At 34.0% G+C, this 19,543-nt stretch overlaps 1 protein-coding gene across 2 annotated transcripts in view; it reads right to left on the bottom strand.

Moving 5' to 3' along the window:
* LOC115986856 (callose synthase 1-like) overlaps positions 1–17,661 on the bottom strand; it is a 29,688-nt gene extending 12,027 nt beyond the window's left edge. Inside the window, exons 1-21 of one of the 2 annotated variants that reach the window (XM_031110205.1) lie at positions 17,437–17,661; positions 16,818–17,043; positions 16,069–16,169; positions 14,263–14,384; positions 14,068–14,161; positions 13,762–13,872; positions 13,561–13,677; positions 13,386–13,478; positions 13,201–13,292; positions 12,868–12,994; positions 11,580–11,717; positions 11,407–11,483; positions 11,232–11,325; positions 8,243–8,365; positions 8,031–8,148; positions 1,422–1,756; positions 1,174–1,226; positions 1,018–1,078; positions 560–641; positions 432–481; positions 215–301 (exon numbers count right to left, since the gene is read on the bottom strand). In XM_031110205.1, the coding sequence (XP_030966065.1) occupies positions 215–301; positions 432–481; positions 560–641; positions 1,018–1,078; positions 1,174–1,226; positions 1,422–1,756; positions 8,031–8,148; positions 8,243–8,365; positions 11,232–11,325; positions 11,407–11,483; positions 11,580–11,717; positions 12,868–12,994; positions 13,201–13,292; positions 13,386–13,478; positions 13,561–13,677; positions 13,762–13,872; positions 14,068–14,161; positions 14,263–14,384; positions 16,069–16,169; positions 16,818–17,001 (2,259 nt within the window). In that variant the 5' untranslated portion in view covers positions 17,002–17,043; positions 17,437–17,661. The remainder of the gene's footprint in view (positions 1–214; positions 302–431; positions 482–559; positions 642–1,017; positions 1,079–1,173; positions 1,227–1,421; positions 1,757–8,030; positions 8,149–8,242; positions 8,366–11,231; positions 11,326–11,406; positions 11,484–11,579; positions 11,718–12,867; positions 12,995–13,200; positions 13,293–13,385; positions 13,479–13,560; positions 13,678–13,761; positions 13,873–14,067; positions 14,162–14,262; positions 14,385–16,068; positions 16,170–16,817; positions 17,044–17,436) is intronic. The other variant, XM_031110206.1, reaches the window with a different exon arrangement.
* Between the last annotated feature and the right edge of the window lie 1,882 nt (positions 17,662–19,543).

The raw sequence follows: 19,543 nt of genomic DNA on the forward strand, positions 1-19,543 counted from the left end.
TTAGGCCTATATCGAGGAAAAAGTTTTACTAGGAAAATTTGGAGATTACAAGAGTGGCACACTAGACTCTTACAAAACCCAAACTAAAAATACACCCAATGAGCTCTCTCTCAAAAAACATACAGCAGCAAAAAATCTTCGTTGTGCCATTCATGCACCCTTTTGAAATTCAAGCCACATAATAACAAAGAACAAAAGAAGGAGCTCCACCAACCTCTCCAAGACGGCGAAATGCACCATATAGACCCCCAAATATAGTGGAGAAGATGGCATACCAAATCTGAGTATCCATAAAGTAGACCTGAAAAAGTTGCTTTTATTAGAAACTTTATTTGCATTGTTTATTTATCAAAAAAAAAAAAAAAATCATATTAAAATGAATACAGCTAAAGATTATGGAACAGATAGACACCTGAACAAACATAACTTACAATAATTATAGGAGCCCAAAGTGCAATCACGACACCAATGTTGTTCTTGGCTGCAAACAGCAACTTATGACATTACAAACCATGTCCACAATGTAAATTTAAAATATTCTTCCAACTCAAGCTATTACCTTGAGGGAAGAACTCGTGCCACTGAAATACTTTCACGTGAACCTTCATTATAAGTTTTGTTGGACCCACAAGAGGCCTAATCTGCGAAGAAGAAAATTTTCAGATGGCTTTAACCAGTACTTGATCCCAGAAGTCTTGACATTTTCCAACCTTCTCCAACTAGCAACAATTCTTATAACGAATATATTGAGCAACACTTTTCATTACAAAATTAATTGCATCAGGTGAAATCATTTTTAAGATTCAAAGTATCAAAATGCACAAGTTAAATTTATAGAAATATATTTATATCTATAGATCTAACCTAAACAATATGCTTAAATCAATTGACTACATAATTTGTGCAGTCAGTTAAACCTATTCAGTCAAATGTTCATGGTTTTACTATATTAGATTCTATCCAACTTAGGATTATTGTAATACATGGTAGCGACATGAGGAAAGATGAGTGAAATACCTCTACGTAGTAACTGAATGCTAATTTTGATACTATCAGGAGAACCCAAAACATAGTGTACCTAGAAGTTAGAAAAAGTAGAAGATAATCAGCAAGAGAATCAATGAATCGCATTCAAGCCATGCTGACCCAAAAAATCAAACTCTGTTCTCTTACTTGATAAGAGAAATTGAGCTCTCATGCATTGCCCTTCCGACATAGAGCCGAGGCTGCCAGATATCAAAAGGTTGAAAAAAAAAAAAAAAAAAAAAGATGGTAGAGAAATGAAAATAAATCAAACAGCAAGCTAAAAATGAGTTTCACATATCATATCCATAGGCATGTAAAATGTAATGTTCTTGCAGAAATAGAAATTATCACTGTAAAAGTGTTTTTGTAAAAGTTTAAAACATGCATCTACATACCTGAGACCACCACATCATGAGCATCACAACCTTATAGTTTGATCCTTCAAGAAATCGGCGAATGAATGGGAACAGAAACAACACTGTGCAGAGCATGTTTGGAGATAAGTAAATGAGGACTGCCAAAATGAACAAAGATGGTGAACTTGGACTGTTGCCAAACCAACTCCTAATGGTCTGTGCAAACCCCGGAGGATTTTTCCAACTATAGGCATAAGCTACTGGTAAAACTATGACCCATGCTGCAGCAGAAATAGCCTTCAAAATATATCTTAGCTTGACATATATTGACATGCTCTGCCTTGCTTTCCAGCCCAGGACTATATCAACAACAGCTGCAAATGTTCCAAAATAATAATAACAATAGCAGTAACACTAAAAAAAAATTCAAATCAGAACTATCTTATAAAGCAGGAGATTGTCATATTGATAATTGAATGTAAAGACGTATGTGGAGGACTAGGAAGCACTGACGCGGCTGGGAGGGTGCCACACTGGAGTCTGACGTGGCCCGATGCGGGGTGCGGCCATCGACGCGGCTGCCTGCACGTCGGTGCCGCGTCTGAGTTTTTTTTTTTTTTTTTTTTTTTTTTTTGAGATTCGCACCGACTCGGCTTTGATTCGCACCAATTCAGCCAGAATCAGATTGTATCAGCCAAATCGGATCGTATCGACCGGCGGTCGAAAAAGGCCGAAATCGGCCTTGAATCATGCCGGAACAGCTAAAATCGGCTTTGAATGAGACCCAAACATCCTAAATCTGTCCTTCCTCAATTTTATTCTGAATATTTGTTGCTTCTTTTGTGTTTTCTCTTTTGTTTTGTGTTTTGTTTTGTTTTGTGTTTCTTGCCTTCTTCTTTCTTTGTTTTGTGAACCAAGGCCATAGTAAAGTGTTTTTTAAGAATATTTTAATAGTAAAAATATATAGAAAATATAAGTAAAAATATTTTTAATAATTTTTTAATCGCTGTACCCGCACCCTACTTTTTCAAAAATTGCCAAGTCCCACACCCCGCACCCGAATCCGGAAACGAACCTGTGCTTCATAGGTGGAGGATATGGTAGGCTTCTTAAGAAAATGCCATTAATTTTGCAAAACTAAAATATGCTTAGGCAACAAAAATAAAAATAAAAAACCTAAACAGGTTTTAACAGAAAAAGAAGGAAGACTTAAAAAGACTAAGACCATGCAAATATTGAAGAGAACTTATGGTTGTTAGGGACTTTTCACCTCATTCTTAGTTAAGTCTTGTGTTCTTGTTGGCTAATTCTGTGTCAAAATTTGGTTGTAATTTTCATTCAATTACATTGTAATTTGTTTTGAGTGGGTTGTATTTGGGGTAGTTCTAGTGCTAAAAATTGGAGTTGCTGAAAGAGGAATTTCGGTTGATTGTGTTAGGGTTATATTTTCTATGTAATTGACTAACTCTTTGACAAAATACACTTTACTTGTAATTGGGTAGATCTAAGTTGAGTTTAATATATCAAGGAGTATATTGTTCAAACATATCAAGTGGTATTGTTAAAAACATGAAGATTGATCCAAAAAAAAAATGAAGAAAAGTTGTCTCATTAAGTCTCGACAAATGCTAATATTGAAGATTAATGGAGAAACTTGATCTATCAAGATCTATGATTTCAAAATTTCCAGATCTAAAATTTGGTCCATGATGACTAATTTGATTAAGGTTTCTTTTCTCACAACCCTAGTCATATATAAAGCTTATTTTAAAAGTCATCACACACGAAAACAGAGACTTAGGACTCATATACTCTATGTGAAGCAACTGTGTTTATACACCATGTTAGACTTATGGTTAAGTGATTAAATTCACCATTTCTTAAGAGCTTAAACTTTTGGGACAATCGGTAATTTAACATGGTATCAGAGCAGAAGATCCTGAGTACGATCCCTGGCTTTACTCTATCTCCCATTTAAAATGTTAAATTCCCACTTGTTGAGCCCCTACTTATTAAGAGGAAGTTTAGACCCACAAGTGAGGGGGAGTGTTAGACTTATGGTTAAGTGATTAAATTCACCATTTCCTAAGAGTTTAAACTTTTAGGACAATCGGTAACAACTTGATTATTGATTGGTGGATTCTTGGAAGTGGTGACCTTAAATTCACCCAGTGGGGTTTTTACCTTGCAAGAAGTTTTCCCCATTTATTAACAAATCACCGTGTCAATTTAATTTCTACTGTATTTAGTTTATTTGATGATTTATTGGTGCCTCCACAATTTGCATGTAATTTGACCTAATTAATCAACTTGGGTAATTGAATTAATTAACCGGGGTAAATCTATTTTAACCCAACGAACTGAAATTGCACTTCGGTCCTCCAACCTGACACATGGCTTGCATTTGAAAATTAGTTGAGATGGATTTCACCTGAGTTTTGCCTAACTCTTGCAGGACTGACATTATCAGAACTTGAGAGAATTCAATTTTTACCCTCTCTATAAACCTCATTTCCCACAAAAGTAAACCCTAATTCCCATAAAAAAATTTATAGAAACCCAGCAAATTATGAGAGCCAAACACTTAGCCTTTCCCTCAAATCCTTGAAAGGAGATTAAATCCATCATGCCCATCACTACCTTTGAGCTGTGAGAGCTGATTGCAGCCTTGGGAATCAGAGGAACACTACCATTTCAACCATGGTGGCTTGAAGATGCAATTGGTGCTTGGTTGTGGATTTGGAGACTAAGGCTCCGTTTGGGAGTTCATAAGGGAATGGAATGGAATGGAACGGAATGAAATGAAATGATCATAAGGGAATGGAAATGAATGAAATGGAATGGAATGTATTTAAGTAAAGCGAAAAGAATGGAATGGAATGGAATGGAATTAAGTCTCCTTGATTGGATGTTTTAAAATAAAGGAATGGAAAGGAATGAAAATAAATGGAATGTAAGTAACCTTGTTTGGAAGCAACATGGAGGGAATGGAATGGAATCACTTTATGACAATATTACTATTAGACCCCTATTTTAAAATAAAGAATTGAATATATAGGGGTATTTTGGAAGTTTTAATAAAAAAATCATTAAATCTAATTTCATTCCCACCCATTTCTCCCAATTTCGGAGGGGAATGAAAATTTGAAGTTTTAAGGGAATAAAGAGGAATGGGTGTTCCCTCATACCCATTCCCTCCCACTTAAACTCCCAAATAAGGGAATAAATTTTTCATTTCCTCCATTAAAACTCCAAAACAAGGGAATGGAAAAATATTCTAAAATAATTCTTTTTATTCATTTTCATTCCATTTCATTCCCTCCTCCCAAATGAGCCCTAAGTTAGAGAAAGGAGTAGGTGAAGTTGGTTGCAACCAGGAGCTTGGAGAGCTCAAGCACTAGACTTGAGGGTTTTGAGTGTCAATTTGTACTGCAACTGTCTATACTAAGTGGATCATTTCGGCGGCTAGCCATAAAAAGGTTTTTCTACTGAATTCCTCTTCAATAACAAATCCAGTGTTATCTTTGGTTTACTTCTGTTATTTCCTATGATTTGTTCATTTAATTTTCTTAATGTTCTTATTTGGCAATTGTTGGTAGCTATGCTTATATCAATGGGTTAATCATATATTCATGAAACTAGCGGTCTAAATAATTACCTAGGTTGCATTAGGTAATTTCTCATTCTTCCATAAGACATTGTTATGATATTTACGTGTGAGTAGCATGGTTGGTTAAGCAGTAAAGTTCCATGTTGAATATTAATTAAAAGAGTGAGTGGTTAATATAAAATAGTTAAGCTCATACCCGTAAGCTTAAGACTTCTAGGCTAAGTGGCGTCCCTATATGTTATAATAACTACTCAATTGGACTTTTCTCAGGGTGTTATCTCCCCAAAAAGTAGTATCAAAAGCCAATGGTTTGAGGGCAAGTGTTTGTTTGTGGATCCCACCAAGTAGAATGAGGAAAACTCTTATGCTTCCACCCATGTTTGAATAAAGGGTTCTACTAGGTGCATGTTGGTGACTCCCAAAGTTGTGCAAGGAAAACTCCCATTTTTGCCCCAATCATGGTCAAGTAAAGGGCACACTATTGGTGATGATGACATATGAAACTTGGATTGCTAAAAAAAGGCTTTCATTCAAGGGGAAGACTAACTAAAGTGCCATAAGTGACTTGGTAGCTAGAAGACCTACACGTGAAGGGGGACTGTTGTTGTGACATTCATATGTGACTAGTGTGATTGGTTAAGGAGTGAAGTTTCACATTGAATATAAATGAGAAGAGTGAGTGGTTAATATAACATAGCTAGGCTTATACCCACAGGCTTAAGTCTTTTAGGTTAAGTGGTATCCCTACACGTTATATTTAATTACTCTATTGGAGATTCCCCAAGGTGTTATCTCCCTAATAGACACATTCTGATATTTTAGTTAATCTTGTAATCGAGGTGCTCGAATTCACTAACTCTATTTTGGGCCCCAATAAAATACATCCTCTTCTTCTTCCCTTTTAAAGTTAGGTGTATAGTTAATGATTTTGACATCTTGGTGGAGAAGTACATTCTTGTTGGTGCATTGTATTAATTCTTAGCACATTTTACTTCCTTGAGTAGATTATTTTTAAGTTTCGTACATAGTTAATGATTTTGACATCTTGGTGGAGAAGTAAACTCTTGTTGGTGCATTGTATTAATTCTTGCCACATGCTACTTCCTTGAGTAGATTAGTGGGTCATTGTTATCGATCATTTAACTCTGCCTGTGTCTATGCTTAGTGTCATATATTTTGTTTACAGCTAGTCACAAGTCTAGAGAAAGGTGGAAAGTTACGGTGGAAAGTTACGGTAGGTTGACAGTCAGTGTAAATTTTAGTCAATCTATTACTATTATGAATTGTGGCAAAATGTAATTGATGTCATCATGCCTAAGAAGTAGAAGAAGAGAGAGAAAAAATAAATTATTTTTCTTTTCCTCAATTTAACAGAACTCCCAAACAGTTTTATTAATTCATATGGAGCTGATGTTCCTTCTAGATAATTGATTTGGACATAGACAGGTCTATTTGTTCACAGTTCGATATGGGTGTCATACATGGTAAATCCCAAAAATCAAGACATGTAGAGATGGCATGTATGTTACTGAACATATATTTGAGATATTTATTTGACTGCTTGCATGCCAAAAAACTATATATAATGCAGCACTTAAATAAGGAAACTTTTTTTTTAACAATCTTATAATTCTAGATGTATTCAAAAACGGTATTTTTTTGGTTTGGACATGGGTGTCGTTTGGAAGTGTTTGACAATCCTATTTCAGATTAAAGAACCCATAAATCATAGATTATCAAATTGGCCCACAACCCTAGCTTTCCATGACCCCTAGATGCAATTCCAATGAAAAAATATCTGCTAGGTTTTTAGTGTTGGCTGCTTCCTATGACAACGTGTGTCAAACGTTTTTGAATTGGTTGTATTTTGGCTTAGCATAAAAAGTCCGTCAAGAGCTTCTGTTGAAAGAATTGAAGAACAAATCTTTCATATTTTGCTCAAGCGTGACTAAGTTCATTCAAGAAAAATGAATCTCACACGAGCGAAATGAAGACTCACTCAAGCAAGAAAATAATGCAATCCAAGTCAAGCAAAATCATCAGGACATGCAATCCAAGTTTTGCTAGTAGAAGGATTTATGCTTAACTTTTACCCTAATTTGTGCACCTATATAAACCACTTAATGCATGAAGTTTTTTAAAAAGAGAAGGGCTTTCATTCCATAGCAATATAGAGGAAACCTAGATCCTTTCTCTCCTTGTGCTAAACTGAAAAATACATAGATTTTACCTTCTCATCTTGTGATGAGAAAGAGAGTTTTTGTGAGACATTTTGAAATCATAGTGATCATTTCTAGTGAGTTCATTGTAGCAAATCTACAAGAAGTTCATTGGAGTGCTAGAACTAGAAGTTCTGGTTCATGTGATTGTGACATTCGTCAAGAAGATTCTTGTAGAAGGATTTTAGAGGTCCTATGATTACAGCCGTAAGAAGGCAAGCGGTGCATTTGCAGAGGTTACATGGAGACTCTAGGACTAAAAAGGTTTTGTGAGTGTAGACTAATATAACTGTTCCTTTATAGTGGATTTTCTAATGGGATTATATTCTTCAAGTGGTTTTTCCATAAATTAGAAATGCTCTTTATTGGTTTCCCACTTTGTTACTAAATCTTTGTGTGCACTTTACTACTGTATATATTTATTGCTTTAGATTTGACATGCTGTAAATGTGATTGTCAATCTGCTTATGCATAGAATCCGTAATCAACTTGTTCATTCAATCAACAATTCCACCATTCAGTTAACTAAGGGTTAAGATGGAGTTTTTCAATATCAGTTAAAAATTTCAGATCAGAGCAGTTGTGGCTTGTTTTCCAAAAGAATCACCACACCAATCTGGTGAACTTCCAGATAAATACGAAAACGAAGTGGAAATTTTCAAATAAAAACATTTAATCATACTCTCTAAGGCTGAAGAACAGAGATCAAGCATGAGTAGGAGAGAAGGAATCAGTAGAAAGAAAAATATAGTTTTATCCACATGCATGAGATTCAAAATAAATAATGCACCAACAGAACCCGTTCAACTGGTTTTCTACCTTGTACAAGCTTCAATAATGCGGCAGTTATGAAGATACTCAACACCTTCCTGAAAACATCACCCTCAAATATGGAACTTAATTTCCCTGACCCATTCGAAGCAAGGATGATCATTGCCTAAATTAGACAGTGTATTAGAACATTGTTCATAATATTAGGCAGGAATAAAATGCATGAAACACAATGATAAGAAAAGTAGAAAGAGGATTACCTGTAAACACAAAATATAAAAGCTCCACATTCTATCAAAACTTCTAAAGATATGCCAAACTGAGCGTATTTCAACAAAATTAGTTTTCCCAATCCATCGATCCCCAGTATAAGGTTTCTCATCCTGAATATCAACAATTTCCAACATTAGAAATGCAATATATTTAGTCGAAATCAGGTTGACAGATTTAGAAGTGTTATTTCTATAATGTAATAGATTAAAAATAAAAATAAAAACCTTGCAAATTATAGTTGTTAAAAACCCTACATCGTCAACTCCAACAATTGGGTTTTAAATTCTACAACAGAAGATGAACAGGATTTACAAGCTAGAGTATTGACAACATGGTCAACTGAGTTGATATTTTATGTATATATATATATACATATACATACACCAAATATAATTTTAAGCAATGTCATACCACTTAATTACTTGTTATTGGATTAATACATTGAAAATCCAACAGTTGGTTTACATGGTCTCTATATTCTTAACATGCATGCCAAATTGTATATCAATTGGATGTTATTTACCATTCAATCCATAAATTCATCTTTTATACATAATTGTAAAATAAAAAACTTGAAATCTAAACATTTGATTTGATTGATGACACAGTTATAGATCTTTAATAATTTTGAAAATTTTCAAGCATGGAGGGTATGCGAAGAAAATGTAATCCAGCAAAGGATTTGTTAAAATTCAATTCCAATAAAAAAGATATTAAATAGTGTAATATTGCTTAGAATTATACTAGATATTACTTGAACCCAACTGATGGAGGAAAAAATGGTGAAAAGAAAAGATGTTTTAGAAAGCTAAGTTGCTTAGAGAAAAAAAAAGAATGAACTATCTATTTAAGAGACACACTCTTGAAATAATACCTCATAGGTAAATTTCTTGAATTCAAATTCAACTAGTTACAATGAGAGCAACCTTGCTTATTTATAGATACATAAGCAGGCTGCTGATTGGCTAAAAAGTTAGTTACAAGAATTTACTATATGGCTGCCATGTGATTGGCCAAAGCTTAACAAACATCTCCACTAACTAATAGGTTATTGTACGTACAACTAACAACCTATCAACTAACTAACTTTCTGTTACAAGTGAAAGGATCTACTTATCATACAACATAAGCACTAGTAAACAATTATCTTTAAAAATGAACTGCATCACCAACCCATATATATAAGTCCCAGAGTGATAGGTGTCAGCTATATGAATCCCAAAATTAAAAGAATGTTGTTAATTAAGTAAACTCCATCAATAAGAATGAGAAACTAAGTGGACTAGTGGCATATTGCATAAAAGATCTATATCATTGACTATGACAATTACGATAATGCAGGCATTTAGGAAGACAAAGAACAGAATATAAATGTATAGATGCAAAAACAGCAACATATAGCCGGAAAAGCTATAGCTGTTGAGTCTAACTATGTTAGTACTACTTGTAGTTTTAAGTCATTACTGCTCTCAGGAAGGGATCAATGTTTCCATATTTGAACTCCTGTACCTGAATTATGTATCCACACATACACACAGGAAAGGATATTTCAGTTACTTCAGAGCCTTAATCCAGAGAATAAGGGCTCATGTGCAGGTTCTCTTAAAGATCCTCACCCAATTTTGTATCAGGTTATGCAGCCTTGAGGATGAAGAGAGTGGAGTATCTGCTAAAGCACATCCTACATAACTAGCATTCCTTATTCTTTACAAGTTATCAAGAAGCACAAACAGTGGAGGTAACCATGTAGGAGATTAGAAGCTGTGTCTAGCTTTTGGGAATAACACTAAGGTAAAATCTGAACATTGTGAGTGTCTAAATCAGAGTAAGAAGACTTGAAACCATGTGGAGGTAACCACGTAGGCCATTACTACCGTTATCCTCCTAAAGAAAATACCATACCCCACAACCTGGTAAAACCCTTCCTTTCTCTATTCTTATTGGTTCAGTCATTATATTTCAAATCCTTTCTTCTTTGTCTCCTTTAATATAGTCGTATTGTTGTTAGTTTTTGGTGGTTTACTACAGCTAAGATTCATTGCAAAAATTTCTTATTTACAAGTTAAAAAAAAAGAAAAATCATTCTGTGCATGGTTTTTTCAAAGGTAGCTCTATTTACCTTATAGTGTTCCTGCTCTCTGTATAATTAGTTTGAAAGGACTGATTGGACAAATTCAGCTGTGGCTTTTACTTAAGTTCCTGAAATAGTTGCTAGCTTTCTCTTGATCTAAATAGTTCCTCAACTTAAACACTGGTTATAATTTACTCACTTCTGTTTCCTGGCCGTAAGTCGTTGATTGGTTGAACTCCAGTTCAAAACTTGTTCAGGATTTATTCTCGTAAGGCTCTCCTATCCCACTTAAGCTTTATGGCAAAGCCTAGGACTGCAAGTGTTTTTTTTTTTTTGGCTCTTGTCTAACCTATTTCATTATATCTTTCACCCAAACCCTGGGTTTTGGCTTTCTTTTCTTGGATTCAATTTTCTTCTCCATTCTCTTCTAGTCCATTTATTACAGTAACCTAGCCTTATTTTTTGTTACATCGGGCTCTTCCCTATTTACCCCAACCTCATATTTCTCTTCTCTAACTCTTCCTCACCTAAGCAGTATATCTGTACATGTAAGTAATGGACATAAATAATGTAAGCTGCACCCACATGTAAGAGGCAAATATTATAAATATAGCTAGAAGCATGAGACAGATTGTATGTCTCCGCCTTGAATTATCTTTTTCTTGGACTCCTCAAGACACAACTTTTACATTTCTTGTATAAATATAGCTGAAAATAGAGCAGAAAAATTCTTTGTATCATCAAGGGACAATATTTCATTAATGTACAATGAAATAAGTCAAGATTCAAAAAAAAAAAAAAATCATTAATAAAAGAAATAATTTAGATTCATATGTTGCAAAGAAAGATTAATAAGTCCAGAAAACTAACAAACAAGCAACATATAACCCAAAATTACAACGTACATCCTTTTTGTCAACTCGATGCTGTTCCGGAGGTTGGCAAAAGAAATCAGCATCAGCACGCATAGGCCAACCCAGCCGAAAACAATCAACTGACCTACAATTCACGCCAACATAACTTTTAATATACTACATTCTGTACATACGAAACTCATATAAACAAAGAAACACATAGTACCAGAAATATTCATTTAAATCATCATAATTTCTCCACTGAGAATGCTTTGCTTTTCCTTCTTTGCTTCTTTTAGCTTCCTGTAAATCACAAAACAAATGGTAAGACAAAGCAGTCATATATCAATATAATAACATGCATTTTTATAGACCCAAAAGAATGTGCAGAAGCAACACCTTTGCTATCGTCTCATATATGGGAGTTACCACCTTCTTTAGAAAAGACTCATCGTCACCACCATAGGCTGGCTTTACAGGCTCACCAGTCATTGGACTGATACTTCCAGCCAGCATCCCATACAACTCAAACGCCATCTATAAAGATTGGAGTACAACAACTGAATAATTATACTTAAAATCAATAAAAGAATTAATTATACTCAATGATCAATGATAGTAACCATTTCAATGTTAGCATAAATAAATTTGAAACATATGTGTTTAAGAACCTGAAAATTCAGAGCAAGTCTATTAAAAATTGTTCTGAGTATCTATAATTTATCTTTTTTGGTCTGAGACCCAAACTTCCGCAACTTAACTACAGAAATTTTTATCAAGTGTAAAGCACAATGTATCAAACGTGGTAATGGCCAGAATGTACTACAAAAAACTTTATGGAAATTATAATCAACGTTTTAGAAAATTTACAACAGTAGAATTAGTACAATGATATCAGTGCATAATTTAAGCCTTCCAAACTCTAATGACTAGACACTTGACAATATCACATAACTTGAAAAAGCTGTTAAAGGCTTATTTATGGAATTATTATTTTAAAAGAAAAGCCTTTATCTATGCCTCCTAAACAAGGGGGGAAAGAGAAAAAATTGGAGATGATCAGTACATACTCATCAAAATGTTTAGACTGAACGAGGTAGATATTGCTTACTGATTAATACATTTATTATTAAGTCTGTAGATTGCAAATTTAAACTACCTATGAAGTCTATGAGAATATCAAAAACCAAGCACATGAAAGCCTATGATGGCACCTCTATCACATTGTATAAAGTAATTTAAAAACACCACCAAGTCAGTGAGTTGACTTGCATATTCTTGCAGCCCATTCAACCCCTCATATATCTTCCAAAGTTCCAAACCTCTCCTACCAATAGATCATAAAGCTGCAAATAGCAACAAAACATGCAGTCCTCGACACCATAAGCTAGGCATTTCCAACTACTCAATATGGCACATCAAAAGGCAAATGAAAAAACAAATTATGCATTTTCTTTCAGTTATAATCTCTCATTAATATCTGATAAAGAATTATTAAAAGTAAATTTTTTATTGTATTTTGGCTCCTTCAACTGTCATGCCAACATCCTCACACTTGAATTAATTCTCATAAGTATCTAAATCTCTCATACATCTCCTTACGATTTAGTGCCCTAAAGAAATGGGAAAGAAAAATTATTCTTTTTTCTCTTGTTGCAATTTCATGTACAATTTGAACTGTACATACATGATGATAAATATAGCAAAGGCATTCCGGCATGAATCTCAAGTTTGCAGCTTCTCCCCATATAAGAAGATATAAACCCATGTACAGTAATTTTCGCTGCTGCACTTCCTGTTGAATTGTTGGTAACCTGCCAATTAAAAAAACCATAAAGTAAGAGCATGAAAGAGAATAGACAATACACGAACTGTGAAAAATAAGGTGCTTTTAAGTACCAACTACAGCAGATGGAAGCAGCAGTGTAGCACTGTTGCACACAACAGTATATCTAATCCACTTGGCAATTAAACAAAAACATATTTTAGAAATAGATAAATAAAAAATAGGAAGCCTCACCAAAGGCTACTTTTGCGATCCAAATAATTGCACCACCTTTTGTAGTTTTTAAAAAGTTTCTTCATCACTTCTGTCAGAGCACGATCATCCAACTAAAGTGGCAAAAAGTAGTGTATGTTATGGCAATTTAAAGACTTGCTCAGAAAGTAAAAATAAAATCCCGAGCAATCTAAGAAAAATAAGACCTTGGGTTGCTGATCAGGCTTTGGGAATTGTCTTATGTGCACATTTGCAAGCAACAGAATCAAGTGCTCCCTTTGATTCTCAACATTATCCTTCTGTATATTAATAAATGGAAAGTATCATGCTGGTTAAACTTGAGAAACCAAGAAATGGACAACAAACAATTTGGCAAGTCACCTGAAAACCAAACATAGCCTGAAGCCAGTCTAGAATGTCTTCATTTACTTTCTTCTGGTGGCCCTTTGGCCATGGCAAACCCCTGGTGTTACGAAGTGAAGAAACACTAGCTTGAATCTGCAAAATAAATAATTTCAAAATCAAAAAGTGCGCAAGAACTAAGGAAAATCAACTATTCCACACCAGAAAACTGGAACAAACCTCAGGAAAACTCATAATAGCCTGATTTTCACTATCTGGATCAAGAGGAAGAATATTATAAGGCTTATATAACTGTTTCTTCTCCTCGACCTTAGTGTGAGCTTGCAAAATCTACAATAGAAATCAAAAGGAAAATACTATCCAATTACCACAACAAAAGAGAAAAAAGAAAATAATTACCATATCCACATATAAATATGCAACCACAGCACATTAAGGTTCTTGGACAAAAAATGTATTCTTTTTAGCAAATCCCAATAACTTGATATCATTCAGAAGTAAGATGTAAAATGCATTCAGTTTCACCTCATCAGACATTTCAACAGCTTCAGTCTGATTTACAGCCCTCAAAACCTCAAATAGGACAGAAGCAGTTTGATATGCTTTTGTAAGTTGGGCACTGAGTCAGGAACGTGAACTTAATATCAAATAAATATAATGCACTAGAGCCAACCATCAAGCAAGTAATCAACTAGACATCAATTCTCTCAGAGAACCAACCGGTCATGTTTATCAGAAGCATCCTGCAAAGCCTGAATATACTTTTTGTAGTAATCCCGATAAAATCTCTGCATTTCTCGAGCATCACTCTTCGCCCTTCCTGCCAATGTCATTTCATTTTCCTGAAAATAAAATAAGAGTGAATAAATATTTCTTCATAGAGACCCTTGATTAGAAATTGTAGGGAATTAAAGCCAAAATGTAATGACATCTTGAAACATTATGGACTATTTTTTAAGGTAGAGCAAATTAGTTTTACTTCAAAAGGAAGAAAAATGAAAAATGAAAAAAGAAAAAAAAAAAGGAGAAAGCAGATAGAAGGCACCAAACATTTATATCATTTAAAGTCAGCCATCACACAAAAGCAATATCTGAGATCAAAAATACCAAATCACCATTGAGACTATTAAGCAGGTAAAAGATGAGTTTGAAATGTTCTCTGGTTTGACAGCCAATGCTGGTTAGAGAAGGTGTTTTCTGAGCTAAGTGCTGATCGGAACTTAGGGTCAGAAACTCCATGTCCTCCTTTGTTTCTTGATTCAGTTGAGTTCTAACTTGGTCCTAGCAGTTTGAGGGAGGTGGAAGAGTAGAATAACACAGCTGCAGTTATGAGACAAATATGGAATCTCTTTGCTCAGGCATGCTCTATCATGGTTGCTTGGGTAAAGCTTTATATTTTTAGAGCAATAAGCATTTGGGCAGTTAAGAGTCTCACAAGAGAGCACATGGGGATGGAAGAGGATCCTCGGCTTGAGAAACACAGCAAGAACTTTTATGAAATTCTCAGTGGGACAAGGAGATACTATCTTCCTTTGTCATGATTTTTGGCATCCTGATGGACCATCAAATTCTAAATTTTTTCCTCTGTTTTTTCTCTTCTTTTTTCAATGAAGTTTATTATTTATCAAAAACATATATATTCTAAATATGACCATATAGCTCTCTGTGGCATGGCAAACACAATGACAGGAAAAAAATTTTAACTTCAAGATGATAAATGGTGTTGCCGTGTTGGCCCCTAGCTAGATCTGAGGACTCACTGTCTATTCAGCCCAGACTACATGAAGTTGTTTTGAGTACCACAGTCTCAATTTCTTAGCTTCCTTCAAAGGATGCTAAACACTAATGTACTGCAACTTGGAAGTACTTAGAACAAGATTTCCCTTTGTTTCTTGGTGGAAGTTGGCATGGTTTACAAAAGCTATTCCAAATCATTCCTTTATAAACAAACTTGCAATCAGGAATAAGCTGTCAACCAGGGATCAAACAGGTTAATTGGAGTATACAGGAGACATTCTCTGCACTTATTGCAGGAATGAACTGGAAAGCAGCTGTCACCTACTTTCTGAGTGATCATTTCACTAAGCAAGTTTGGCAGACTTTATTGACCGAGTGTTTGATGAAGATAGTGAGACAAGTTTGGCAGACCATTGTGAATGCTGTTAGGTTGATACTTGCTGCAAGCACAAAAATGAAGAATTGCATTCTGAAACAAGCAAAAAAGTGAGTAATTCCATTCCGAACAGGGTTCTCCATAGTATGTGGCATATTCCCTTTTTATTTTTCTGTATGCAGTTTTTTTTTTTTTACTTCTAGTATGTTTGTACTGTGCTGACAGTTTCTCCTCTAATGTTTCTCCATTCAGTTGAATGAAACTACTAATTCACTAAAAAAATGCAAATCATGACAGGTATATGACTTTTCTTTATTTAAATTGTTACACCTTTGATCATGATCCTTCTAGAATAATATTTCTTTCTAGAGAAGAAAAAGTAGATTTAATGGGCAAGTGATTTTAAAGCTTACCCTTTCTAGACGTTGAAGAAGTGCAGTTTTAAATTGACGAACACCACGTCCACTAGATGTAGGATCCAGTCTGTGAGCTTTTTCGAAGGCATAAAACCGACCTAATTCCAGCATTGACATAAATATGCATTTGAGTTCAGATACATATCAGAGTTCAGAAAGCATCCCATTGTATTCATTACAAGATATACACCATGTTAAATTCTGACATAATATAACATATAAAAGAGACAAAACCAAATGCTGTGATTTATTAGTTAGGATGAACAATAGAAGCAATGAAGAAAAGAATTTCTTAGCAATTGAACAGAAAACTCATATGATATTGATTATAGAAAAAACCAAATAAATGGTATAAGTGTGAATTTTTGTTGCATCATCCATGAATGTAGGCATAAATTTGGCAGAACCATGTTAAAATTTTATGTCTTATATGAATGTTTTTATTTCTTGTTTTTCTGAATTCACTTTTGCTAATCCAAATTCCAACATAAGTTCTGCCTCCTGAAAACAATGGAAGACCCGATATTTACCTCATATACAGCTAACTGATCAAAGCAAGTTTTTTCTTTTCTTTATTTGGATACAGATCAAAGCAAGTATAAATCTACATAGTTTAAAATATGTTAAATCCACTGACTTCTTAATTCTAGTGGATCAAAGAGGATACTTAATCAGGTGTAGATACATACACAAAGCATACAAGCATATATACAACTCAAATCATATAAAATAAAACTGCAACTTACAGAGATAAGCAACTCTTCGGTTGCTAGACTCGACTTCATTAGCCACACGAAGAATTGGAGCAATCTCGACCAAGGAAGAAGGCACCACCTCACTATCCAAGATTGGCTCTCCTAAATTTCCGGCAGTCTGAGTCCGCAAAATCCGCCTAGGCGGTGGCTGATCAGACCCCCTTCTACTTGACATCTCTAGACCCCAACAAATATCAACTCAAGCCACCTTGTTTACCTGCCAAAACCAATCAAGTAAAATAGACAAACTCCCATCAGTTTGAATCCAAATTATAGGTCTGCCACAATTTCACTATATATAAAAGTATAAGCCCCTGAAATTCAAAAAAAAAAACTTCACCCAACTGATACATAACTCAATATTTGACTCCCTTTTTTCCCCCCAAATTCAAGATATTAAAAAACATCAAAAGGCAGAAGAGGCAAAAACTGTGTATCTAGTTACCTACTATTCTTTTGGTTCACTTCCTTAGTATCAAACAAAGTTTAATACTAACAGTATTTTTTCTTTTCTTTTCCTTTCCTTTCTTTTTTTGGTTATTTCTGTAATAAAGAAGTACAGAAACAAAAGAAATAATGGAGTGTTTCCAAATCCCAATGTGAAGCATACCTCAACTAAGCCATTATATGTACCTCTCAAAATGGTTGAAGCATTTGTTCAATTACTCAGGCACAGATATACACAGAGAACTGTGTCTTAGACAGAAAACCAAAGAAGCAAAAGAGAAAATCTTCAAATTTGAAGAAGTGGGTTTCGAAGAAAAATAGTAACAGAAGTAAAATGAAGTTGAAGAAGGAAGAGTGTCCCAGCTGCAGAGGACTTTTAAGCTTTAAGTCAACAAAAAAAAATATATAGCTTTAAACATGCAAACAGTACTTATTGATATTAATAACAAAAAAAAAAATGGTACAGCATAAAAAAAGAGAGAGAGTGGAAACTTACATAGAAAAACTAACAGAGTTCTAGAGAGAGAGAGAGAGAGAGAGAGAGAGGTTGGTGAGTGAATTAAGCGGCTAAGAAGGAAGAAGGGGAGTGAGGTACGCAGAATCAGAAGCGGAAGCAAATATTATTACAAGTCAAAAGTCAAATTGCTCTGTTTGTTTCTTGGGTTTTAATTAATAGTCCAATCACAAGATGCCAAGTCATTTAGAAGTTTCTTTTCGGGTTTCTTCTCAGCTTGGCAACATGCTGTGATTGGTCCAATCGGTTGCACGCAATCTACAAGTGGCAACCAAACCATCCATACATATGGATTAACAAGTGGCAACACGTAGAAGGGCATGTGCACATAATCATTGCATATATTGGATCCGTTTGGATTAAACTTATTGTTGCTGAAAATTGAAAACTGAAAACACTATATCAAAATAATTTTTAAATATATGAATAGTATTGTGGGACCCGTGAACAGTAAATGAACCGTTCATAAACAGTGTTTTTTTGTTCTGCATAGTAAACTCATGTGATTTTACTGTTCACGTTCTGCATAGTAAAATCATGTGATTTTACTGTTCACGGGCAGGAAAAAAAAAAAAAAAAACTGAACTGTTCACGCAAAACGCAAGACGTGTAACTGTTTGACCCTACTATTGCAAGATCTTAAGCACAACATCATTCACATGAATCACATCCCATTTTGTAAAGTATTTTTTATCCTAAATAGCATCTTTAATTTTTTTTTTTTTTTTTTTCACATTAGCTGTCCATTTTTGCAATATATCATACATCTTACTCTATTTTGCAATATATTTTATTCAAAATATTCTAAAATAATATTCTAAAATAATAATGTAGCATTTTACAAAAATTTGAATAATAATAATAATAATAAGCTAGATATAAGAACGATTTTATGTCATTTTATGTACAGTACTATCCATATTTTTTCTTTCAATGGCTTTTGAAAAGCAAGATGTAAATACTCTAAAACACCACCTCCCTTCTATGGTATTTATAATATTTTTAAGATACGATATAGCATATAGCCGTTGTTATGGATTGATGAGTGTGACAAAATTAGTATCATGTGTGACTATTTTACTGTTAGTACAAGATGAATAAAAACGAAAAAAGAAGCATGGGTTATCATATGATGTGGCGAAACTTACCATTAGGTTTAACATAGACACTATCTTATTTGACCTATCATAATTTAATGAGAAAAAATGAAGTAAAAATAAAAAATGAAAACACTATAAAGTTTTGATAAATACAATAAATTTGAACTTATGAAATTTACTTCATGATGATTGATGACTCAATACATCAATTGACTTTTGGTAATTGGTGTAGATGAGATTTGAACTAAAGTTCTTTATTTGACGACATGGTACTTCATGAGTTAAATTATTTGGAACTTACGAAAACTATGAAGTTAATGTTTAAGAAGATTGCGAGTTACTACTTCACCTTTTCTTAAAAGTTACCATAAATTTTTAGTAGAGTTCATGATGTACCTTTGTATAAAATGGGAGCTACGAAGAGATAAAGAACAATCCACTGTCATTTGTATTTTTCTATTACTAATAGATGTGCTACACACACAAAGATATCATAGAATCTTTTTCAATAGTTTTAAGTTTTCACACTTTAATCTTGGTTTGATATACCTTTTTTAAAATGTGATTTTTGCAAAATTTGGGATAAAACTGCTTTTCCAAAAGATTTTTTTTTTTTTTTTTAAAAATCTTAAAACGCTTTTTAAATTAAAAACACT

This window comes from Quercus lobata, chromosome 4, assembly GCF_001633185.2.
Source record: "Quercus lobata isolate SW786 chromosome 4, ValleyOak3.0 Primary Assembly, whole genome shotgun sequence".
Lineage (NCBI taxonomy): Eukaryota > Viridiplantae > Streptophyta > Magnoliopsida > Fagales > Fagaceae > Quercus > Quercus lobata.